The 21,502-nt window shown below is 45.5% G+C and overlaps 1 protein-coding gene across 3 annotated transcripts; it reads left to right on the top strand.

Annotated features, from left to right (window-relative positions):
* The first annotated feature begins 1,240 nt into the window (after nucleotides 1-1,240).
* Nucleotides 1,241-17,929, top strand: LOC310944135 (uncharacterized protein). Of its 3 annotated transcripts, XM_083909828.1 has the most exons (8): nucleotides 1,241-1,376; nucleotides 3,014-3,456; nucleotides 8,659-8,803; nucleotides 8,907-9,027; nucleotides 10,137-10,163; nucleotides 10,269-10,313; nucleotides 12,278-12,560; nucleotides 16,927-17,929. In XM_083909828.1, exons 2-8 carry the CDS (start codon nucleotides 3,255-3,257, stop codon nucleotides 17,133-17,135), a joined length of 1,032 nt encoding a protein of 343 aa, XP_083765954.1. In that variant the 5' UTR covers nucleotides 1,241-1,376; nucleotides 3,014-3,254; the 3' UTR covers nucleotides 17,136-17,929. The 3 variants fall into 3 exon arrangements, with proteins under 3 accessions (XP_083765954.1, XP_083765955.1, XP_083765953.1); XM_083909829.1 differs by lacking the exon at nucleotides 1,241-1,376 and having other exon boundaries at nucleotides 2,676-3,456; nucleotides 8,907-9,012; nucleotides 10,125-10,163; XM_083909827.1 differs by lacking the exon at nucleotides 1,241-1,376 and having other exon boundaries at nucleotides 2,676-3,456.
* Nucleotides 17,930-21,502: the final 3,573 nt, after the last annotated feature.

The raw sequence follows: 21,502 nt of genomic DNA, 5'->3' as shown, positions 1-21,502 counted from the left end.
TTGTTTTAAAGCAGGTTAAAGTCACCTGAAGAATGTTTCTCTCTTTTAAAAACCTTTTCTTTTCATGCATCAAATATCATTTATGTACATTTGACAAATTTTAAAATAAATTTAATTTACCCATAAGGGAAAAAAAAATCTTCATTCTAATGTATGTTGTTTTTTTCATGTTAAAAACAAACAAACACCTTCCTGAAACGTCTAGAATTCATTGATGAAAATAAAAACATTAATAAAACTTTCTTTATTAATGTTTATTAAACTCACAGAGTTCCACACACAGCAGCAGATGTGAGCGCTAACTTCTGTCTTTATTAATGTTGATTAAACTCACAGAGTTCCACACACAGCAGCAGATGTGAGCGCTAACTTCTGTCTTTATTAAACTTGATTAAACTCACAGAGTTCCACACACAGCAGCAGATATGAGCACTAACTTCTGTATCTTTATTAAAATTGATTAGACTTAGAGTTCCACACACAGCAGCAGATGTGAGCGCTAACTTCTGTGTCTTTATTAATGTTTATTAAACTCACAGAGTTCCACACACAGCAGCAGATGTGAGCGCTAACTTCTGTGTCTTTATTAATGTTGATTAAACTCACAGAGTTCCACACACAGCAGCAGATGTGAGCGCTAACTTCTGTGTCTTTATTAAACTTGATTAAACTCACAGAGTTCCACACACAGCAGCAGATGTGAGCGCTAACTTCTGTGTCTTTATTAAACTTGATTAAACTCACAGAGTTCCACACACAGCAGGAGATGTGAGCGCCAACTGCTGTGTCTTTATTAATGTTGATTAAACTCACAGAGTTCCACACACAGCAGCGGATGTGAGCGCTAACTTTTGTAAACCTTTATTAATGTTTATTAAACTCACAGAGTTCCACACACAGCAGCAGATGTGAGCGCTAACTTCTGTGTCTTTATTAATGTTTATTAAACTCACAGAGTTCCACACACAGCAGCAGATGTGAGCGCCAACTGCTGTGTCTTTATTAATGTTTATTAAACTCACAGAGTTCCACACACAGCAGCAGATGTGAGCACTAACTTCTGTGTCTTTATTAAACTCACAGAGTTCCACATACAGCAGCAGAGTGAAGGTGCAGATGTGCTCTCAGTATCAGGTCATTGTGTGGCGCGGCCACTAGATGGTGCTGTTTATTTAAAGATGCGGACGAACAGAGACAGGAACAGAGATTTGAACGTGAGTCGTTGGCCTAACAACAAACACGCTAACAACAACAACAACCGCTGCTTCGGCTGACTTTAAGTCTTTAATGATTCAATTAGACTTTATTTTCATGACTTTATAAAAGTCAGAGCTCTTTTTTAACAAGTTATTTAACAACAGCTGCGCTCAACACAGGTAACAAAGACGAACACGTGCGTGCGTGTGTGTGTGTGTGTGTGTGTGGATGTAGATATGCGTACGTCATTAGTTTAAATATAAATATATGTATATATGTTAATCTTAATCTTTTCTTTGAGACATTTATGTGTGTGCGAACGTCATGTGTTTATATTTAGCTCAGGGTGTGTGTGTGTGTGTGTGTGTGTGTGTGTGTGTGTGTGTGAGTGAGTGAGGACAGACTGTGTCCAACATGTCCTAAAACGCTTGTGTGTGTGTGTGTGAGGACAGACTGTGTCCAACATGTCCTAAAACTCTCATGTATGTGTGTGTGTGTGAGGACAGACTGTGTCCAACATGTCCTAAAACTCTTGTGTGTGTGTGTGTGTGGGGACAGACTGTGTCCAACATGTCCTAAAACTCTAATGTGTGTGTGTGTGTGTGGGGACAGACTGTGTCCAACATGTCCTAAAACTCTCATGTATGTGTGTGTGTGTGTGAGGACAGACTGTGTCCAACATGTCCTAAAACTCTAATGTGTGTGTGTGTGTGTGTGTGTGTGTGGGGACAGACTGTGTCCAACATGTCTTAAAACTCTAATGTATGTGTGTGTGTGTGTGTGTGTGAGGACAGACTGTGTCCAACATGTCCTAAAACTCTTGTGTGTGTGTGTGGGGACAGACTGTGTCCAACATGTCCTAAAACTCTTATGTGTGTGTGTGTGTGTGTGTGTGTGTGAGGACAGACTGTGTCCAACAACACGTTGTCTTTCATGAACTAACTCAGAAGACTTCTTTCTTCTCTTCTTCTTCTTCTGTCACTTTTTAAGTGTGACTTGAACTTAAATCACTTTCTTCCTGATTTAAAATAAAAGGCGTGTGTGAGTCAGAGAGAGAGAGAGAGACACACACACACACACACACACACACACACACAGAGAGAGAGAGAGAGAGAGAGAGAGAGAGCTCATGGAATGCTGTGATGTCATCAGCCCAGTCACACACACACACACACACACACACACACAAAGAGGAGGAGGACGTAGAGGCTGTCTCTCTCTCTCTCTCTCTCTCTCTCTCTCTGTCTCTCTCTCTCTCTCTCTCTCTCTCTCTGTCTCTCTCTCAGAGCTCAGATTATCAGAGTCTGCTGACGAGCGTCTGTCTGTCCGTCTTCATCCTCATGTGAGTACTTCACACCTCCTCTGCACCTCCTTTTTCTCTCCTTCTTCACTTAGTTTCCCTCTTCTTCACTCCCTCCTCCTCCTCCTCCCTTGTTTCCTTCAGACTCTCTCTGTTCCTCCTCCATTCTTCAGTCTGACACAGGAAGGACTCACTTTCCCTCCAACTGCTGCTGCTGTGGTGGCCATTGTTTAACTCTAACACACTGTGAATGGACCAGTCCAGAGGAACGTGTGTGTGTGTGTGTGTGTGTGTGTGTGTGTGTGTGTGTGTGTGTGTGTGTGCCTGCGTGTGCGTGTGTGTTAGAGAAAAGGCGGTGAACACACTGATGACAGCAGCATTCCCATTCCTCTGGAGTCCCCTCCCATTTCCAGCGTTTGGACTCTTCCGTATTCACGAAGGCAGAGAGAGTTTGTAAACTGGACGAGGAAGAAATAATCTGAAATAATCTGAAATAATCCCTGGCATGTTTTCCAGGTGCTTCCTGTGATGACCTCCACAGTCAGAGGAATCTAACCCCTCAGTCAGCACAACACACACAGGAAGTGGGATTCTGTGTGTGTGTGCGGCTGATTCATGAAGACGTCTTCTGAGTGAAAACATGAGACTGTAATCCCGCACCGTCCACTTCAACCAGCTGCGGGGGGTCAAAGGTCAAAGGACTCGGAGGTGTCAGCGTGACTCGGCCGTCGTCGTCGTCGTCGTCGTCGTCGTCGTCATGCTGCAGCAGATTTTGAAGGACATGTACATCGACCCCGATGTTCTGAACGCTCTCAACGAGGACCAGAAGAAGACCCTGTTCCTGAAGATGCGTCAGGAGCAGGTTCGACGGTGGAAGGAGCGCGAGGAGAAGCTGGAGGAGGAGGAGGACGCTAACGCTAACGCTAACGCCGAGCGCAAGAGAACAAGGCCTAAAAAAGGTAACCATGACGACACATCACCTCCTCACCTTTGTCACCTTTCTACTTCTTTGTGTGTGTGTGTGTGTGTGACAGGGTGCAGCTTCAAGTTTTTCAAGCATAGCGACCATCACACACTTTTAGTCTGGCTTTACACGACAACGCTCCCGGGTGAAACCGGATGTGCCTGTCGTTTAGACGCCGTTTTTGGGGCTTAAAAACGCCCAAAAAATTAACTCGCCCTCCAGAGTGGAAATCTTAAAGGTCACATAGAGTGGTCCTGTTGCACATATATGTTAGTTATGGAGGTCTACTTACAAACATAAAATTATCAAATGAGTGTGTTGTGATTGGCCAGTACTATTCAGCACACCCGCTCTCAGAAGCACAGCGCCCCCCTCTGGAACGGTGGATGCACTGCTACTCATTATCAAAACATTGCTTTAACAGTGTTTAAAAATAGCTTCTTCACGACTCCCCGCCGCAGTCCCTTTGACGACCTTTGACTCCACAACGGATGTTATTCTTCTTCTGCGGTTCAATGTACGCAACCGGATGTGCCCGGACTAGTGCCCGGAGCAGGAGGATCTGCTGTTCAGGAGAACCGCTGTTTACGTAACCGGACCGGGTTTTTTCAGAGATCTCGCTGAGCCCGAGATTACAATAAAACACAGCGTTCTCAGCAGTGGCTGAACTGTTTGTTTACAAGGTAACGACGCAGATACACACTAAAAAACAGCCTTAATAGGAACTTCCGGCCTAGGTCCGCTTTAAAAACGCTCCACCGTCGCGTTCCCGTCGAAGGCTAGCTTTACACGACAACCATCTGAACACAAAGCACTAAAGTGGCGTTTGCGTTCCTGCTTTTTCTTCCGCTTTATACGAGCGTGTTTGGGTGGAAATCTGCACGCACACGGTGACGCTGAACTGTGTGAAATTTGATGTAGTATGCATGCCAGGTGGCTAGGTGGCGATGTTGAGCACTGCCGTACAACAACAAGAGAGAAGAAGAAGGAAGTTTCAACGCTCCTGCGCTCCTGGTGTTGTTGTATGACAGTGCTTCACATCGCCACCTAGCCACCTGGCATGCATACTACATCACATTTCACACACTTTAGCATCACTGTGTGCGTGCAGATTTCCACCCAAAGACGCAAAGACGTCTAAACGCGGAATAAAAAGTGGGAACGCAAACGCCGCTTTAGCGCTTTGCGTCCAGGTCGTTGTCGATCTGTCGAGCTAACCTTAAAGACGGCGTCAGACAGAGAATCCTTTTAGTCCAGTGTTTGTGTGACTGACCTTAGCTCAGCTTCTCCATCACCTCAGCACCAGCTGTTTACACTTGTTACCCAGAGTGCACCAGTTTAAAGTTTAAAGTGAGGAGGAGGACGCACAGCAGCTGTGAAACTCTGAAGTATATATATATATATATACGCAGAGGAACTGGAGTTTATCTGGAAATATAAACAGTTTCTACATCACATTCATGTGATTTACACAAGCAAAGAAATGGAACGTCAATGTAGAATCATGTTATTGTCCGTCACATGAGACATGATGAGACATGGGACATGATGAGACATGATGAGACATGATGGGACATGGGACATGATGAGACATGATGAGACATGATGGGACATGGGACATGATGAGACATTATGAGACATGGTGAGACATGAGAAATGAGACACGATGAGACATGAGAAATGAGACATGGGACATATTAAGACATGGGACATGATGAGACATGGTGAGACATTATGAGAAATGAGACATGATTAGACATTGGACATATTGAGACATGGGACATATTGAGACATGGGACTCATCATGTCTCATCATTCATGTCTCATCGTGTCCCATGTCTCATCATGTCTCATCATGTCTCACCATGTCTCATCATGTTTCATCATGTCTCATCATGTCCCATGTCTCATTGTGTCTCATCATGTCTCATCATGTCCCATGTCTCTTCATGTCCCATGTCTCATCGTGTCTGTCTCATCATGTCTCATTTCTCATGTCCCATGTCTCATCATTTCTCGTAATTTCTCACCATGTCTCATAATGTCTCATCATGTCCCATGTCTCAATATGTCCCATGTCTCATCATGTCTCTTTTCTCATAATGTCTCACCATGTCTCATAATGTCTCATCATGTCCCATGTCTCAATATGGGACATGATGAGACACGATGAGACATAGGACACTATGAGACATGGTACATGATGAGACATTATGAGACATGGTGAGACATGAGAAATGAGACATAATGAGACACGATGAGACATGGGACATATTGAGACATGGGACATTATGAGACATGAGACATGATGGGACATGAGAAATGAGACATGTTGAGACATGGGACATGATTAGACATGAGACATGATTGGACATGGGACATTACATGGTGAGACATGATGAGAAATGAGACATGAGTCATGATGAGATATGGGACATGAGACATGATTAGACATGAGACATGGTGAGACCTGGGACATGATTGGACATGGGACATTATGAGACATGATGGGACATGATGAGAAATGAGACATGATGAGATATGGGACATGAGACATGATTAAACATGAGACATGTTGAGACATGAGAAATGAGACATGATGGGACATGAGTCATGATGAGAAATTAGATATTGGACATGGTGAGACATGGTGAGACATGAGACATGGGACATGATGAGACATTATGAGACATTATGAGACATGGGACATGGGACATGCATTAGTTCCTTAACAAGTGCAGTGAAGAAAGTGAGGTATGGACTCACAGGACATGAGCCTGAGCCTCAGAGACGTGTGTGATGTTGAGATAGCTTCAGTTAGCGCTGGCATTAGCTCAAATGTGACAGTTGGACTGAGCTGTAGCGTCGTAACCCCGAGCAACAACACGTCAAAGAAAACAGGAAACGCAGGAGGCTGCACAAGCCTGTGCTCAAACTGGTTTAACACCAACCACAAAGTCGCCTCGCTGCATTCTCCACACAGAGGATGTGGGCTGTCGTACAGGGTTTTCACATCATCATAACACATGTGATGACATGTTATATACACTGCTCTTTCTTTGTCTTCATGACTGATGCAGATGTCCTCACAGAGGCTAAGACTGATGCTAACATCACAAGGTTCTTCACTCACTTCTCCACATACTCAGAGGAAAAGCTCCACACTTTAAAATAGGAAGTGAGTCAGAACGCAATCTTTCACACAATTAGCACAAAGCAAAACAGGAAGCGCGCTGGAAATGAACGCGTTTGAAAACAAAGAGAGGAGATTTAATCTAAACTGAGTTTGTTATTACTCTGATGTTAGCGCTCACATTTAGCCTTTTTACTCTGGCCTGATGTTAGCGCTCACACTTAGCCTTTTTACTCTGGCCTGATATTAGCGCTCACATTTAGCCCCCCTTTTTACTCTGGCTTCATGTTAGCGCTCACACTTAGCCTTTTTACTCTGGTCTGATGTTAGCGCTCACATTTAGCCTTTTTACTCTGGCCTGATATTAGCGCTCACATTTAGCCTTTTTACTCTGGCCTGATGTTAGCGCTCACACTTAGCCTTTTTACTCTGGTCTGATGTTAGCGCTCACATTTATCCTTTTTACTCTGGCCTGATATTAGCGCTCACACTTAGCATTTTTACTCTGGCCTGATGTTAGCGCTCACATTTAGCCTTTTTACTCTGGCCTGATGTTAGCGCTCACACTTAGACTTTTTACTCTGGCCTGATGTTAGCGCTCACATTTAGCCTTTTTACTCTGGCCTGATGTTAGCGCTCACATTTAGCCTTTTTACTCTGGCCTGATGTTAGCTCTCACACTTTGCCTTTTTACTCTGGCCTGATGTTAGCTCTCACACTTAGCCTTTTTACTCTGGCCTGATGTTAGCGCTCACACTTTGCCTTTTTACTCTGGCCTGATGTTAGCGCTCACATTTAGCCTTTTTACTCTGGCCTGATGTTAGCACTCACATTTAGCCTTTTTACTCTGGCCTGATGTTAGCACTCACATTTAGCCTTTTTACTCTGGCCTGATGTTAGCACTCACATTTAGCCCCCCTTTTTACTCTGGCCTGATATTAGCGCTCACATTTAGCCCCCCTTTTTACTCTGGCCTGATGTTAGCTCTCACACTTAGCCTTTTTACTCAGGCCTGATGTTAGCGCTCACATTTAGCCTTTTTACTCTGGCCTGATGTTAGCGCTCACATTTAGCTTTTTTACTGTGGCCTGATGTTACGCGCACATTTAGCCTTTTTACTGTGGCCTGATGTTAGCGCTCACATTTAGCCTTTTTACTCTGGACTGATGTTAGCGCTCACATTTAGCCTTTTTACTCTGGCCTGATGTTAGCGCTCACACTTAGCCTTTTTACTCTGGCCTGATATTAGCGCTCACATTTAGCCCCCCTTTTTACTCTGGCCTCATGTTAGCGCTCACATTTAGCCTTTTTACTCTGGCCTGACGTTAGCGCTCACGTTAAGCCTTTTTACTCTGGCCTGATGTTAGCGCTCACATTTAGCCTTTTTACTCTGGCCTGATGTTAGCGCTCACATTTAGTCTTTTTACTCAGGCATGATGTTAGCGCTCACATTTAGCCTTTTTACTGTGGCCTGATGTTAGCGCTCACATTTAGCCTTTTTACTCTGGCCTGATGTTAGCGCTCACGTTTAGCCTTTTTACTCTGGCCCGATGTTAGCGCTCACATTTCGCCTTTTAACTCAGTCAGAGAGTTTATGAAGTTCATGCAGACACCAGTGGTCTTTCTAACATCACTAACCCTCTCTCTCTCTGTCCAGGAACATGATTCCCTTCTCTTTTATAAAGGAAGGCAGTGTGATTTTAAAGTGTGTTTACAGCACAGCCGTGACAGCACAGCCTGGGGCACATGCCAGCTCAGTACTGTCATGTGTAAGTGCTGTAAATATCAGCTGACAGGACGTCTCTCTCTCTCTGTTTCCTGTTTACTGAGGTGAGCTGTGACCACTGTGATGGAATGTGATCCACAGGCTGGATGAACCAGTTCAGTGTCGGCGTCTTCTCTTCTTTGTGCTCGTGAGATCATGAGGACGCTGAGTGATGTGAAGAGAGACCATGTGAGCATGCATGGCATTTATGTACAAATGACTGACTCATCGTGTGTGTGTGTGTGTGTGTGTGTGTGTGTGTGTGTGTGTGTGTGTGTGTGTGTGTGTGTTTGTGTCAGCCAACAGTAAGAACGTGAGCTGGCTGCTCGGCCGCGACGGAGACGTTTCCGTCCTGGTGATCGGAGACGTGGACGAGCTCGGCTCCAAGTTCATCTGCTCAGGGTTCGGAAACGATAAGGCCGAGAGTCGCCAGAGCAACTCCTAGTAATGAATGCACTTTGTGTTTTTTGTCCACGCGTTTGTGTTTGTGTCGCGAACGTGCAGAGGTGTGAGACGATCTCGTATCGTGTGTGTGTGTGTTTCGCAGCCTTCAGACCGTCCTGAAGAGCAGGAAAGGCACCGACGCCGCCGTCAGATCTGAGAGGGAGAACCTGCTCGTGAAAACACAGGCTGGAATCTCTGTGAGTCTGAAGGTGTGTAGAAACTCTGTTTTTCTTCATTTGAAACAATGTCTCCTCAGCCGTCTTTACTTTGGTGAGACAAAGTCAGCTGACACTAAGGTCCTGTCATGTGATCTCTCTCTGACTGAACACTTACTGATCTTCTCTTAAAGCTCTGCTCATCTGAGGGTCATCACATCAGATTGTGCATTTGTGTGTGAGCTGTCCTCCTTGTTTCACACTCTCTTAAAGGGATAGTTCGGAATTTGGGACATAAGACCTATTTTCCAACTCAGCCGGTGTGATGGAGACGTCTGGAGACGTTTTCAAGAAATGTCATTCAGTTCTTCTAGTTGCCGAGTTCGCTGATGCTATGGCTAGCGTAAGTCAATGATACAAGTTAGCATGGCATTAGAAACACTCATACCGAATCCAAATCGATTGTAACGGCAGACTATCGATGTACATATCTGTGTTGATAGAATGTTTGAAATAAAACCAACCTTGCAATTTGAAGGATTTATGTCACAGCAGCAGCAGCAGCAGCGCGTCATACTTCCTGCAGCAGCGGACTGATTCTGCTGCCGGAAGTATAGTGCTGAGAAAGTAGTCCCTCAAAAATTCATGCGATGCGACGTTAGTTTTGTTTCAAATATTATTCTATCAACACAGATATGTACATCGATAGTCTGCCGTTACAATTGATTTGCCTCTGGTGCACTGTGGAGTCGGTATGAGTGTTTTTAATGCCATGCTAGCACGTACCATTGACTTGCGCTAGCCATAGCATCAGCGAACTCGGCAACTAGAAGAACTGAATTAAGTTTCTTGAAAACGTCTCCAGACGTCTCCATCACACCGGCTGAGTTGGAAAACAGGTCTTATGTTCAAAATTCCGACCTATCCCTTTAAAAAGAGAGGAAAAGATTTGCTGTGTTGTCATGGCAACCATGCACACACACACACACACACAAGCCTGAGCCGGCCGGGGTGGTTCAGTCTCATCTGTCCTGACTATGATACTTATTTATATAGTTATTAGTATTAATAATAACTCTTAATACTAACTCTTAAGGGTTAGTTGTCACTGACCTCACTGAGGTGGACGATGACGTGTCACTAACACTCTGTCTCTCTCTGAACAGGAGAAACAGGAGGCCTCAGACTCTTCACTCCCTCTGTCGGTGAGTGCAGCAACAGCAGCAGCAGCAGCTGTGAGCGTTGGCTGATCTGAGAGCAGCAGCAGCAGCAGCAGCAACACTGATGTAATGTCTCTGTTAAACCCACAGGTGTCAGTGAGTGAGCGCTCATCTTCAGCCTCGGCAGCACAGCAGGTATTTGTGAATCAAAGCAGCAGCAGTGTGTGAATGTGAACGTCTTTCATTCTATTGTATCACATATATAATGTTTATTCTTTTTATTTATTATGCATATAGTGTTCGCACCGTTCCGTCCGTCCGGACTAAAATGAATACCTTCCTGTGCGCGTACGTCCTTCACATTTTGCAGGATTGTTTAGTGGGTGAATATCTCCAAGCGTTTTTTTTTTCTTTTTGTCCAAAAACCTTTTTTTGAATTTTTCATGAATTTTTACGCGTTTTTTTTGCGGGGAAATGTGAGAAATGTGTAAACGGCACTTTACAAGCTTGTCAACGCGATAACTTGACAAATATTCGACATATTGATGTCAAACTGGTACTGTCCATACCTCTTACAAGTATCTTGGACAAGTTCGAAGATGGGTGACCTTGACCTACTTTTCAAGGTCACAGCTGCACTTTAAACTTGAAAAATAGCCACTCTAGTCTATTTATTTATTTATTTATTTATGCACAACCAAATAAATGCATTCCTTGTTCAGCTCAGAAGTAGCAATACATCAGTAAAACGTCACATAAGAACCCTCACACCTGTGCTCTGGCAGCACCGTTCACTCAGATCATGGCTGTTCTAGAGTCAGTTTGTCCTGGTCTTGATGGACCTGTGTGTCTATAACGCTAACCCTGTAAGGGTTAGTCCTTCACGATGGACTCGGCCCTTTTGAAGGCGGTTCATCCAGAGATGATGCACTGTTTCTGTCACCGCAGTCCCAGACTGTGACCAAACAGGAAGTGGTGGTTACAGCAGCTGTTCCCTCACTCCTCACTCCCAGATCATCTTTCTTCTCTCAGAGTCAGAGCGGCCTTTCTCTGGGGAACAGCTGAACTCAACTGTTCATGCAGTGTGTGTGTGTCACCTGCACACACACACACACACACACAGACACACTGCATGAACAGCTGAATCACAGAGGCGAGGCAGGATTTCTGGACTGCCCCAGAACAGATGGTTGATTTGACTTGACGGGGGAATTCAAACGTCCACAGATAGCGAGAGCGTGCGTCAGCCGCAGATGGATGGGATTGTGGGCGGAGTCTCCTGAGGTTTTTATCCTCCTCTTTACCACAGAAGGAGATGTCTCTCTTTTTTTATATCTATACCACACTATGTTAGCGTAGAGGCTGCAGCTGCAGCAGAGCTCTGGACAGGAGGTCCACAGGCTGCTGCAGCCTCAGAAGATACATGACTTTACCCAAGCTCTATACATACATACATATATATATAATGATGGACGTAGTCTCAAAACAAACTTCCTTTATATAAAATAAAATAAAGGTAACTACTCCGTAACATATTGCTAAATAACTTTCTGCATTTATCACTTATTCAATTTCACTCGTCGCGTGACGCGTATACAGTGATGCGCTGCGATCTAGCGGTGATGCCGTCACTTTGCGGGTAACACGATCGCCGTGCATTGTGGGAAACGTGGTTTATGTTCAACGCACGCCTTAAAGCAGCATTTTTAAGACCAATTGATCACTCACGGGCCACAGAAAATGACGTGACGGGCCACATCTGGCCCCCGGAGCCTTGAGTTTGACACGTGTGTTATAGATGAAGAAGGCTCATTTTCCCATAGACTTCTTCTTACTGAGACCAGTGGAGTCATAGTGCTGCGTCCATGTTGATGTGGGGTTAGTGATGTTTGTGTAAACAGGAATCTGATGCTGCTGCTGAGAGGGTAAGGGTTTAGCGTGTGATGGAGGAGAGGATTGTGATGGCTGATTAAAGAGGCGTGAGATCAGCAGGGCAGCTTGATTTCTAAGTCACCTTATAATTTCCTCTCATACGTGTGAATCAGTGGTCATAGTTCTGGTGCGCTGTCGTCTCCGGATCACTGTAATTTGCTCGAATCTTTAATCAAACCAGACGCTAATTCCACCGTAATTACACCTCCCGTCCTGTCTCTCTGCAGCGCGAGTTGAAATCCTCTCTTTCCGCGGAGGAGAAGCCCGCGTCGCAGCTCTCCATCTGCTCCAGAGTCGACCCGGTCGTGGTGAGACCTGCTAACGCTGCACCAGGATCTGTCAGCACCAGACCTGGACTCCTCACTGAGATCAGGCAGACCAGCACCACCACCACCGCTAACACCACCACCGCTAACGCCGCCGCCGCCGCTAACACCGCCACGCCGCTGTCTGCTCACACCAGGACCAACCTGTGCTCAAAGGAACCTCCGCAGTCCCACGAATCACAAGGTAGGACTGGTGAGAGAGCACTGCATGATGGGTAAAGGTACAAACAAACAGTTCATTATTACTGTAGATTAAGATTTAAGCAAAGGACAGAGTTTAGGAAATCGTTGAGATTAAACAACACTGGATTATTATATATAACACTGGCGTCATGTGACGATCACATCATGTGACTGACAAAAACACTATAATATAAAAATAGTTTTATTGAAGTAAGAAGACAATTGAGCAGATTTGAAATCAGAGTGAGTTTGTTTTGTTTTATGCACACGTTTGTTTGCACAAATGTGATGATGGCATCACTGTGCTTGTGCGACGATGACGTCATCACAGTCGATGATGTCATCACTGTCTCACTGTGACTCTCTCATTCATTCCTCGCTCAGTTCTGCAGAAAAATAAATAGAATGAGGTGAAGATTAGCGCCATCCAGTGGAAAACTGTGATACTGTAGAAACTGAAGAAATGCTTGTTATGGAAAAAAATAAAATAATAATTAACTTAATGCATGTACATTATTAAAATTGTACATTTTCACAGCTAAGAAACTAAAGAGAAAAGCCTTTAAAACAAATTAAATCATGCTTTTACATGAATATTTATATACATATATAGATATAGATATATTTCTCTGAGTGCACTGACACCATGGTGTCATGTTGTGTTGGTGAAGATGCAGATGATGGACAGACAGAAAAGACCCATTAAAAACGTATACATGTATATATTAACTTTCCTGCGTGTCATTTTGACTCGTCGTTGTTGTTGTTGGACAGTTTAACCACCAGGGGGCGACTGTGCTGGTTGCAAAGATAACTCTGGAGTCTGCAAATGTTTTACCTATATTTCCTACAGACTTATTTTCTGACATCATCAGACATCTCAGACTCTACTTTTTAGGAACATGATATTTAGAGGACAGAGGACAGAACGCACAGTATCTTCTGTAGAACCTGTTGTGTTGTGTTGTGTGTGTGGACTCTGTGGAGTCTGCCTGGTTACAGGTGATGTCGGTGTGTGTGTGTGTATGTATATATATATATATATATATATATATATATATATATATACACACACAATATTATATATAAAAGCAGTGTTTAGTGGCTGTGAAGCTGAAATCAGTGAATAATCATCAAATGGAGGGAGGAGCCAGAGCAGCTGTGAGGTTAGATGTGAACACCTGAGTCTGAATAACAGGAAGCTGAGTCCAGAGGGGGAGGAGTCAGAGCAGGATCAGGATCAGCCGTTTTCTTTGAATAAAGTCTGATAAAGTGTGTTTGACGATGTTAGACTGACCTGACCTGTGGGGACCTGCTGCAGAAAAACACTGAATGATGAGGAGATATCAGCTGAAACACACACACACAGGGATGTTATTATTGATCACTTTCATCTGTGTCTGCACCGATGATGATTCACACACATGAAAGACAGAATTACTGCAGCGTGTATATAAATATATAAATAAGGTTATTTACTTCCATTCCTGAAACATCAGACACAAAGTTTAAAACCTCAGGATTCTGCGTTAATATTAAACACTTTATTATTTTACACTGATTTAAAACATCACATTCATCACTGTTACTATCACTGTGTGTGTGTGTCTGTTGTGTGTGAGTGTGTGTGTGTGTTTATCTCTTGGTCGGCCCTCCCTCTCTCTCTCTCTCTCTCTCTCTCTCTCTCTCTCTCTCTCTCTCTCTCTCTCTGTCTCTCTCTCTCTCTCTCTCTTCACCTTCAGACAGAGAAGGACACACATTCCTGCACAGCTTCCTGACTCTCGCCCTGGGCGACGCTCAGCCAGAGCTGATAAGTGACAGGGCCCCAGACCCCCCCTCACACACACACACACACACACACACACACACACACACACACACACACACACACACACCCTCCAGGCCTCAGAAACTCTGCCCTCTGCCCCACTTCTGCCCCCCTCTCTCTCTTTTTTCTTCCTCAGACGTGAAGGTCTTTAAAGAGATAGATTACTCTCTCATTTTTGTGCTCGCCTGGTCACTGACGTCGTCCCCCGTTGTCCCCCATCGTCCCCACATCGTCCCCCATCGTCCACCCGTCGTCTCCCCTGTCGTCCCTCCATCGTCCCCCGTTGTCCCCCCATCGTCTCCCGTCGTCTCCCGTCGTCCCCCGTCGCCCCCCTTCGTCCCCCGTCGTCCCTCCGTCGTCCCCCGTTGTCCCCCCGTCGTCCCCCATCGCCATCCACGTCCCCCTTCGTCCCCCATCGCCATCCTCGTCCCCCTTCGTCCCCCGTCGTCCACCGTCGTCCCCCCGTCGTCCCCCATCGCCCCCCCGTCGTCCCCCGTCGTCTCTGTGTCTTTGTCCTGCAGAGGTGTGAGGAGGAGGAGGTAATTTAAAGTGTGTTTTCACACAGGTGTATGAGCTTTAATGAGACTTTGTGAGTCTGAGTGTGCGTTGTTTTCAGGGTGTGTGTGTGTGTGTGTGTGTGTGTGTGTGTGTGTGTGTGTGTGTGTGTGTGTGTGTGTGTGTGTGTGTGTGTGTGTGTGTGTGTGTGTGTGTGTGTGTGTGTGTGTGTGTGTGTGTGTGTGTGTGTGTGTGTGTGTGTGTGTGTGTGTGTGTGTGTGTGTGTGTGTGTGCGGATACCTGTGAGAAGGTGTTTACCTCCACACACACACACACACACACACGTGTGTGTCTTATATTTCCTTTTGGTCTTTCTCTGGCTCCTCTCTTCATTAAGTATTCTGCTCAGACCTGCAGCACCGAGGCGCTGAGCTCAGAAAACTCTCTGACCATGAGTCTGTGTGTGTGTGTGTGTGTGTGTGTGTGTGTGTGTGTGTGTGTGCGTGCACTGTGTGTGCACTGTGTGTGTGTGTGTGTGTGTGTGTGTGTGTGTGTGTGCGTGCACTGTGTGTGTGTGTGTGCGTGCCTGAATGTGTGTCAGCCTCGATTGCTGGAGCCTGTCCAAGGTTTCCGTGGTGACCGCACAACACAACGAGACAATCAGAGGCGAGCCCACGCAGCGCGGCGAGAGGACATTAACACAGGAACTGAGGGTCAGGGGTTAGAGGAAGGCAGGGCAAGACTGAGGAGGAGGAAGAGGAGGAGGAGGAGGAGGAGGAGGAGGAGGAGGGAGGTGTGAGAGGAGGAGAGTAAACAACGGTAAACAACAACACAACCTTAAAGGAGACTTAAGGTTCCTCTCTTTTATGTCTGCAAGACATCAAGAGATTTAAAGGTTTTCTCTGTGTGTGTGCATGTGTGTGTGCGTGTGTGTGTGTGCGTGTGTGTGTGTTACCTCTCCTGAACCATCTGTGACACAAACACTGACTGCTAGTTCTCGTCGAGACTAAAACCTGGTCCTAATGAGGCAGATCCTCCTCCTCCTGGTTCTGGACTAAGATTAAACTGGTCATGTGACCACGGTCACGTGATCACGCTCTGTCCAAATGAATGTGGACGTCAACGCAGTGTCCTCAGAAAAATGTCTGCATAAACCTGTGTGTCTCTCTGTGTGTGTGTGTGTGTGTGTGTGTGTGTGTGTGTTGTGTGTCTCTCTGTGTGTGTTGTGTGTGTGTGTGTGTGTTGTGTGTCTCTCTCTGTGTGTGTGTGTGTGTTACACTGCGCAATGTCATGGTGTTAGTCAGATATGGCTGCCATGCGTGACTGAAACCTCGGGCTGAGGGGCAGAGCTGTGTGTGTGTCTGTGTGTGCGTGTCTCTGTGTGTGTGTGTGTGTGAACATGCACAGACCAGAATGAAACGTGAGAATGAACGTGTGTGTGTGTGTGTGCGCGTGTGTGTTTGTAGATATTCAGCTGTTAGAAACTGTGCATTTCTGTCCCTCTTCACTTTATTTTCTGTGTGTGTATGTGTGTGTGTGTGTGTGTGTGTGTGTGTGTGTGTGCATGTGCATGTGTGTTTGTGTGCGTGCGTGTGTGTGTGTGCCTGCAGTCTCACATATCTGGTCCCTGGAGGACGACTCTAAAAATATGTGTCTCCTGAAGCCTTCTGGTGTCTGAGCAGCGTCTGTCTGCTCTCCACTGTCGTCCCTGTGGCTTCACCCTCTCTTCTCTACGTTCACTCCTGTTCACTCCACTATCACTATCACACCCTCACACACACACACACACACACACACACACACACACACACACACACACGTCGAAGACCTCTGCTCTGTGAAGAAGGTGAATGAAAAAGAAAGATCTCACACAGGTGTTTTAAAGTGACCTTCAAAAGTCTCATCAATGACATCAATCATGAACCAGGAGAAAGGAAGGGGCGGAGCCTGGAGCTCACTGTTACCTTTACTGTTATTATAACACGACCTTTGACCTTTGTCACATCCACGTCCTAATCCCACGCCTCTCTCTCTTCGTCGGCAGATCTCGCCGCGTCTGAAGCGCGGTCTCGGCGAGCGGCCTCGGAGGACGGCGGCGGGTCGGCGGCGGCGTCCAGCGCGGGGGGGCGGGGTCGAGTGGCTCAGCTGATGAAGACCTTCAGTGTGGACACGCAGAGTCAGACGCGAGCGGTCAAACCTGCCCTGCCCAACAAACCCAACCACCTGAGGGGCGGGGCCAGCAGCATCAGGTAAACACACACACACACACACACACACACACACTGATGAGGACGTCCAGGACAAAGTGGACAGTGTTGGACAATGAGTGGACAGAGGACACAGAGACACCATCACTGTCTTTCTGCCAAAGTTCAGCTGCGGAAAAGCTTGAATGTAAACGTTTTTGTATTGTTTTTAAATCTGATGATGATCAAGTAAAGTAAAGTAAAGTAAAGTACTGTAAACTCCAAAGTATTTGTATTTTCATGTCATAGTCAGGGACCTGATGGAAACCCACAGACTGTATACATGTGTGTGTGTATATATATATATATGTGTATATATATATAACATATATATTTAAATGCACGTAGTAGGGCAGAGTCAGCAGTAAACCACCAGGGGGCGACTCCACTGAGACCATTGTGTGAATGTTAAAGATGTTTTAATCTGTGATAATCTGAGTTTAAATCACAGACACTGATAAAGTCTGTCTACGTTCACTTCTTCTGTTACATCACTTTGTGTTTCATTGTCACACACACACACACACACACTGTTGTTGTTGTTGTTTACTGACAAACGCCATGATTTTCATCTCTGATGACAGAGGTTTGCATTAGCTGTGTGTGTGTGTGTGTTTCTTCTCCTTGACTTTTTTTTTCTCTGCTGTTTCACACATTTGTTTCTTTTTGTTGTTGTTGTTGTTTTTTTTTTTTGTTACATTTTCAATGTGGTGAATGTTGTTTTTAACGGGATGTGAAGACTTCACTGTCAGAGAGAGAGTTCACCTGTTTAACGACAGACGTCTTTGTCTTTGATATCAAGTGTGCACAGTGACAAAGAAGCAATAAAATTATCTCAACGGTACTCTGCTGTCTTCTCACGTCAATAATAATAATAATAATGAATTACTGTGTATATATATATATAGGTTCATTATAGTCTGTAGAGGTCGTGTGTGTGTGTTCTTGTACTTGCTGCATACTGAGGACCAGTGAGGGGTTTTTAACCAACAAAGTGAGGTCATTTTTACGGAGTGAGGACATTTTGTTTCCACTGAAATCACTTCCTAAGGTTGCTGTAACATGCTATACTCTGTCAACAAAAAAAATCACATTTGGGACGACATAGTATAGTGTAACGTTTTTTTCAAATTTTGGACCAAAAAAAAATAAATAATCGAAAAAGTTTTCCAGCCCTTTTTGCTCTGGGGCTCCACCTGCAGACATTTTATGGTACTGCACCCAGTAGTTCTTTGTAGATGTCATTCATGAAGTAGACATTTGTAATTGTGTTGATTTAGAAAGTGGAAAAGCTGGTCCTCAGTATGCAGCAAGTACAAGAGTGTGTGTGTGTGTGCAGGCACAGGTGTCACACACACACACACACACACACACGCTGATGTTCTCTGTGCTTTGACATGAACGCTGCAGCGAGCACCTGTGCCTCACACACATGCAGTATACGTGTGTGTGTGTGTGTGTGTGTGTGTGTGTGTGTGTAGGTATACGTGTGTGTGTGTGTAGGTATACGTGTGTGTGTGCTGCTGCTCGTCTGAGGCTTTACTGCAGCGCAGTGAAGAACGCTGAAGCACGTGAGAAAACCGAGCGACCCCATCTGCTGGATCTCTGTCTCCAAACCAGAGCAACACAAAGAGTGAGGCTGTTCTCTGACGACAACACACACACACACACACACACACTGAGCCTGGACGCTTCTTCTTCATGAGAGATGGACGACTGTTTCTGCCTCGCTCACTTCACACCATCAGAGAGGAGGAAGACTTTGGCATTCCACCACACCAGCCTTAATCCTCCTCCTCCTCCTCCTCCTCCATCATAACCAGCCCAGTATAGAGAGAAAGAGTGGGAGAGGAGGAGGAAGGAGTGAGTTGGGGGGTGAGGGCCATGTGATATGGAGAGCATGCGGGCACAGCTTCACCCCCAGGCAGAATGAACCAGGGCCTGCTGTGTCTCTGCTGCATGATTAATCTGACTGTGGGGCAGGAGGAGGAGGAGGAGGAGGAGGAGGAGGAGGAGGAGGACACAGTCCTGTCTCTGCATTAACTCCCTGCTCTCCACACACACACACACCTGTGTGTGACCGTGGGTTAAAGCCCAGTGTGTGTGTATAGGTGAGGCCTCATCATGAAGTCTAACTGTAACTAACTGTGGTTTAACGCTCTGACAGATCACTAATCCTCGTGATAGCAGTGACGATCACGTGGACGCGAGGCGTCTCGGTGGCGTCGGCTTCTGCGTGACTCATCCTCTCGTGTGACCTCTGTCTCCCAGGCAACGTTGCGGTGCGATGTTTTTCTGGTGCCGCTCGCGTCTCTGTGTGCAATTCATACGAGGCTCTTCCACATTCGTCCCGTGCGATGATCGAATCCTCCCCTCGCCGCGGCGGCCTGGTGAGGATCTCGCAGCAGGCCTCGCCGTGGAAAACTCGGCTAACGTAGATGTGAAGTGGGAGAACCGTCTTTACTGGATCTGTCCCCTCCCACGGTCGGCAACCGCTGGTTTCTTCCTGGAATGTTCCAAAGCAGGAAGTGTGGTGAGGGCTGGCTGTTGTGCAGCAGCAGAAGAAGGCAGACGCAGGGTTAACGTCCTGCACTCTGAACCACATTAACTGCAAAGGAATGAAGTGTGGAGCGTGTTTTCACCGCAGCGAGACGGTCAAAGCTCTTTTCCTCTGCTCATTCTAACCAATCAGCCCCAAAACTTTCTGCCCACATCAGCCACAGCCGTGGATGATGTGTTTTTTTTTCCTCTGTCAAGCCAATCAGGAAAGAAGGATATACCCATGAGCCACCAGGGGGCCACGACTAATGAGGAGTAAATGGTTTCAATCACTAGTTTAAGTTCTTCTTCAATGACGTCACAAATATTTGTGGGTTAGGGTTACTAATACATGTGTCATACTATCATACTAATACAGGTACATGTGTCATACTATCATACTAACATAGGTGTCTTACTATCATACTAATACATGTGTCGTACTATCATACTAATACAGGTACATGTGTCGTACTGTCATACTAATACACGTGTCGTACTATCATACTAATTGTCCTACTGTCATACTAATACAGGTGTCATACTATCATACTAACACAGGTATCATACTAATACATGTGTTGTACTATCATACTAATACAGGTGTCATACTATCATACTAATACATGTGTTGTACTATCATACTAATACAGGTGTCATACTATCATACTAATACAGGTGTCATACTAATACAAATGTGGTACTAATACAGGTGTCATACTAATGCATGTATCATACTAATACATGTACCATACTAATACAAGTATCATACTAACACAGGTGTGGTACTAATACATGAGTTTTATTTTGAAGGGTTTAAATCAGTAGTGATCCAGAGTGAGAGAGTGAGTGCGCAGTGATTGGGAGAATTAGTGAGAGAGTGAGAGAGTGAGAGGAGACAGAGTGAGGGAGGATAGAGAGAGAGAGAGAAAGAGAGAGAGAGAGAGAGAGAGAGAGAGAGACTAAGCCCCAGCAGTGAGGCCACACAGTCCTCTGCCAAACTGTGTGAAAAAAGCCCCCTCTGTTTTATTTATAGTGCGCTGTATCCATGGTAACCAGAGAGGTCAGGCAAGCTGGGCCTGTGCTTCACCCGAGTCTGGGGATTAGGATTTCACAGAGGTTCTCACATGTGAGGAAGGTGGGACAGAGGATAGAGCCGCTCGCTGCTCGCCAACACAGAGGCTTGGGAATACTGTGGGAATACTGGGGGAATACTGGGGGAATACTGGGGGAATACTGTGGGGATACTGTGGGAATACTGTGGGAATAATGTGGGGATACTCTGGGAAAAATGTGGGGATACTCTGGGAATACTCTGGGAATAATGTGGGAATACTCTGGGAATAATGTTGGAATACTCTGGGAATACTGTGGGAATACTCTGGGAATGATGTGGGAATATTCTGGGAATACTGTGGGAATAATGTGGGAATACTCTGGGAATACTGTGGGAATACTCTGGGAATAATGTGGGAATACTCTGGGAATACTGTGGGAAATATTGGGGGATACTGTGGGAATACTGGGGGAATAATGTGGGGATACTCTGGGAATACTGTGGGAATACTCTGGGAATAATGTGGGAATATTCTGGGAATACTGTGGGAATACTCTGGGAATAATGTGGGAATAATGTGGGAATAATGTGGGAATACTCTGGGAATAATGTGGGAATACTGTGGGAATACTCTGGGAATAATGTGGGAATACTCTGGGAATAATGTGGGAATACTGTGGTGATGAGGCTGGGGAGGAGGACGAGCATGGGGGTGAAACATACACACATGTTAGCCGTTAGCATGTTTTTAGTACCTTCTGTCACATGGAGCTTATTTT

This window comes from Microchirus variegatus, assembly GCF_963457635.1.
Source record: "Microchirus variegatus genome assembly, chromosome: 2".
In the NCBI taxonomy this organism is placed as follows: Eukaryota; Metazoa; Chordata; class Actinopteri; order Pleuronectiformes; family Soleidae; genus Microchirus; species Microchirus variegatus.
This window is presented reverse-complemented; position numbering and strand designations above follow the sequence as displayed.

Coding starts and splice junctions, on each gene's coding strand:
- LOC310944135 (XM_083909828.1), top strand. CDS start 3,255: ATGCTGCAGCAGATTTTGAAGGACATGTACATCGACCCCGATGTTCTG. Junction 8,804..8,906: donor AGTCGCCAGAGCAACTCCTA/GTAATGAATGCA, acceptor TGTGTTTCGCAG/CCTTCAGACCGTCCTGAAGA. Junction 10,314..12,277: donor CAGCCTCGGCAGCACAGCAG/GTATTTGTGAAT, acceptor GTCTCTCTGCAG/CGCGAGTTGAAATCCTCTCT.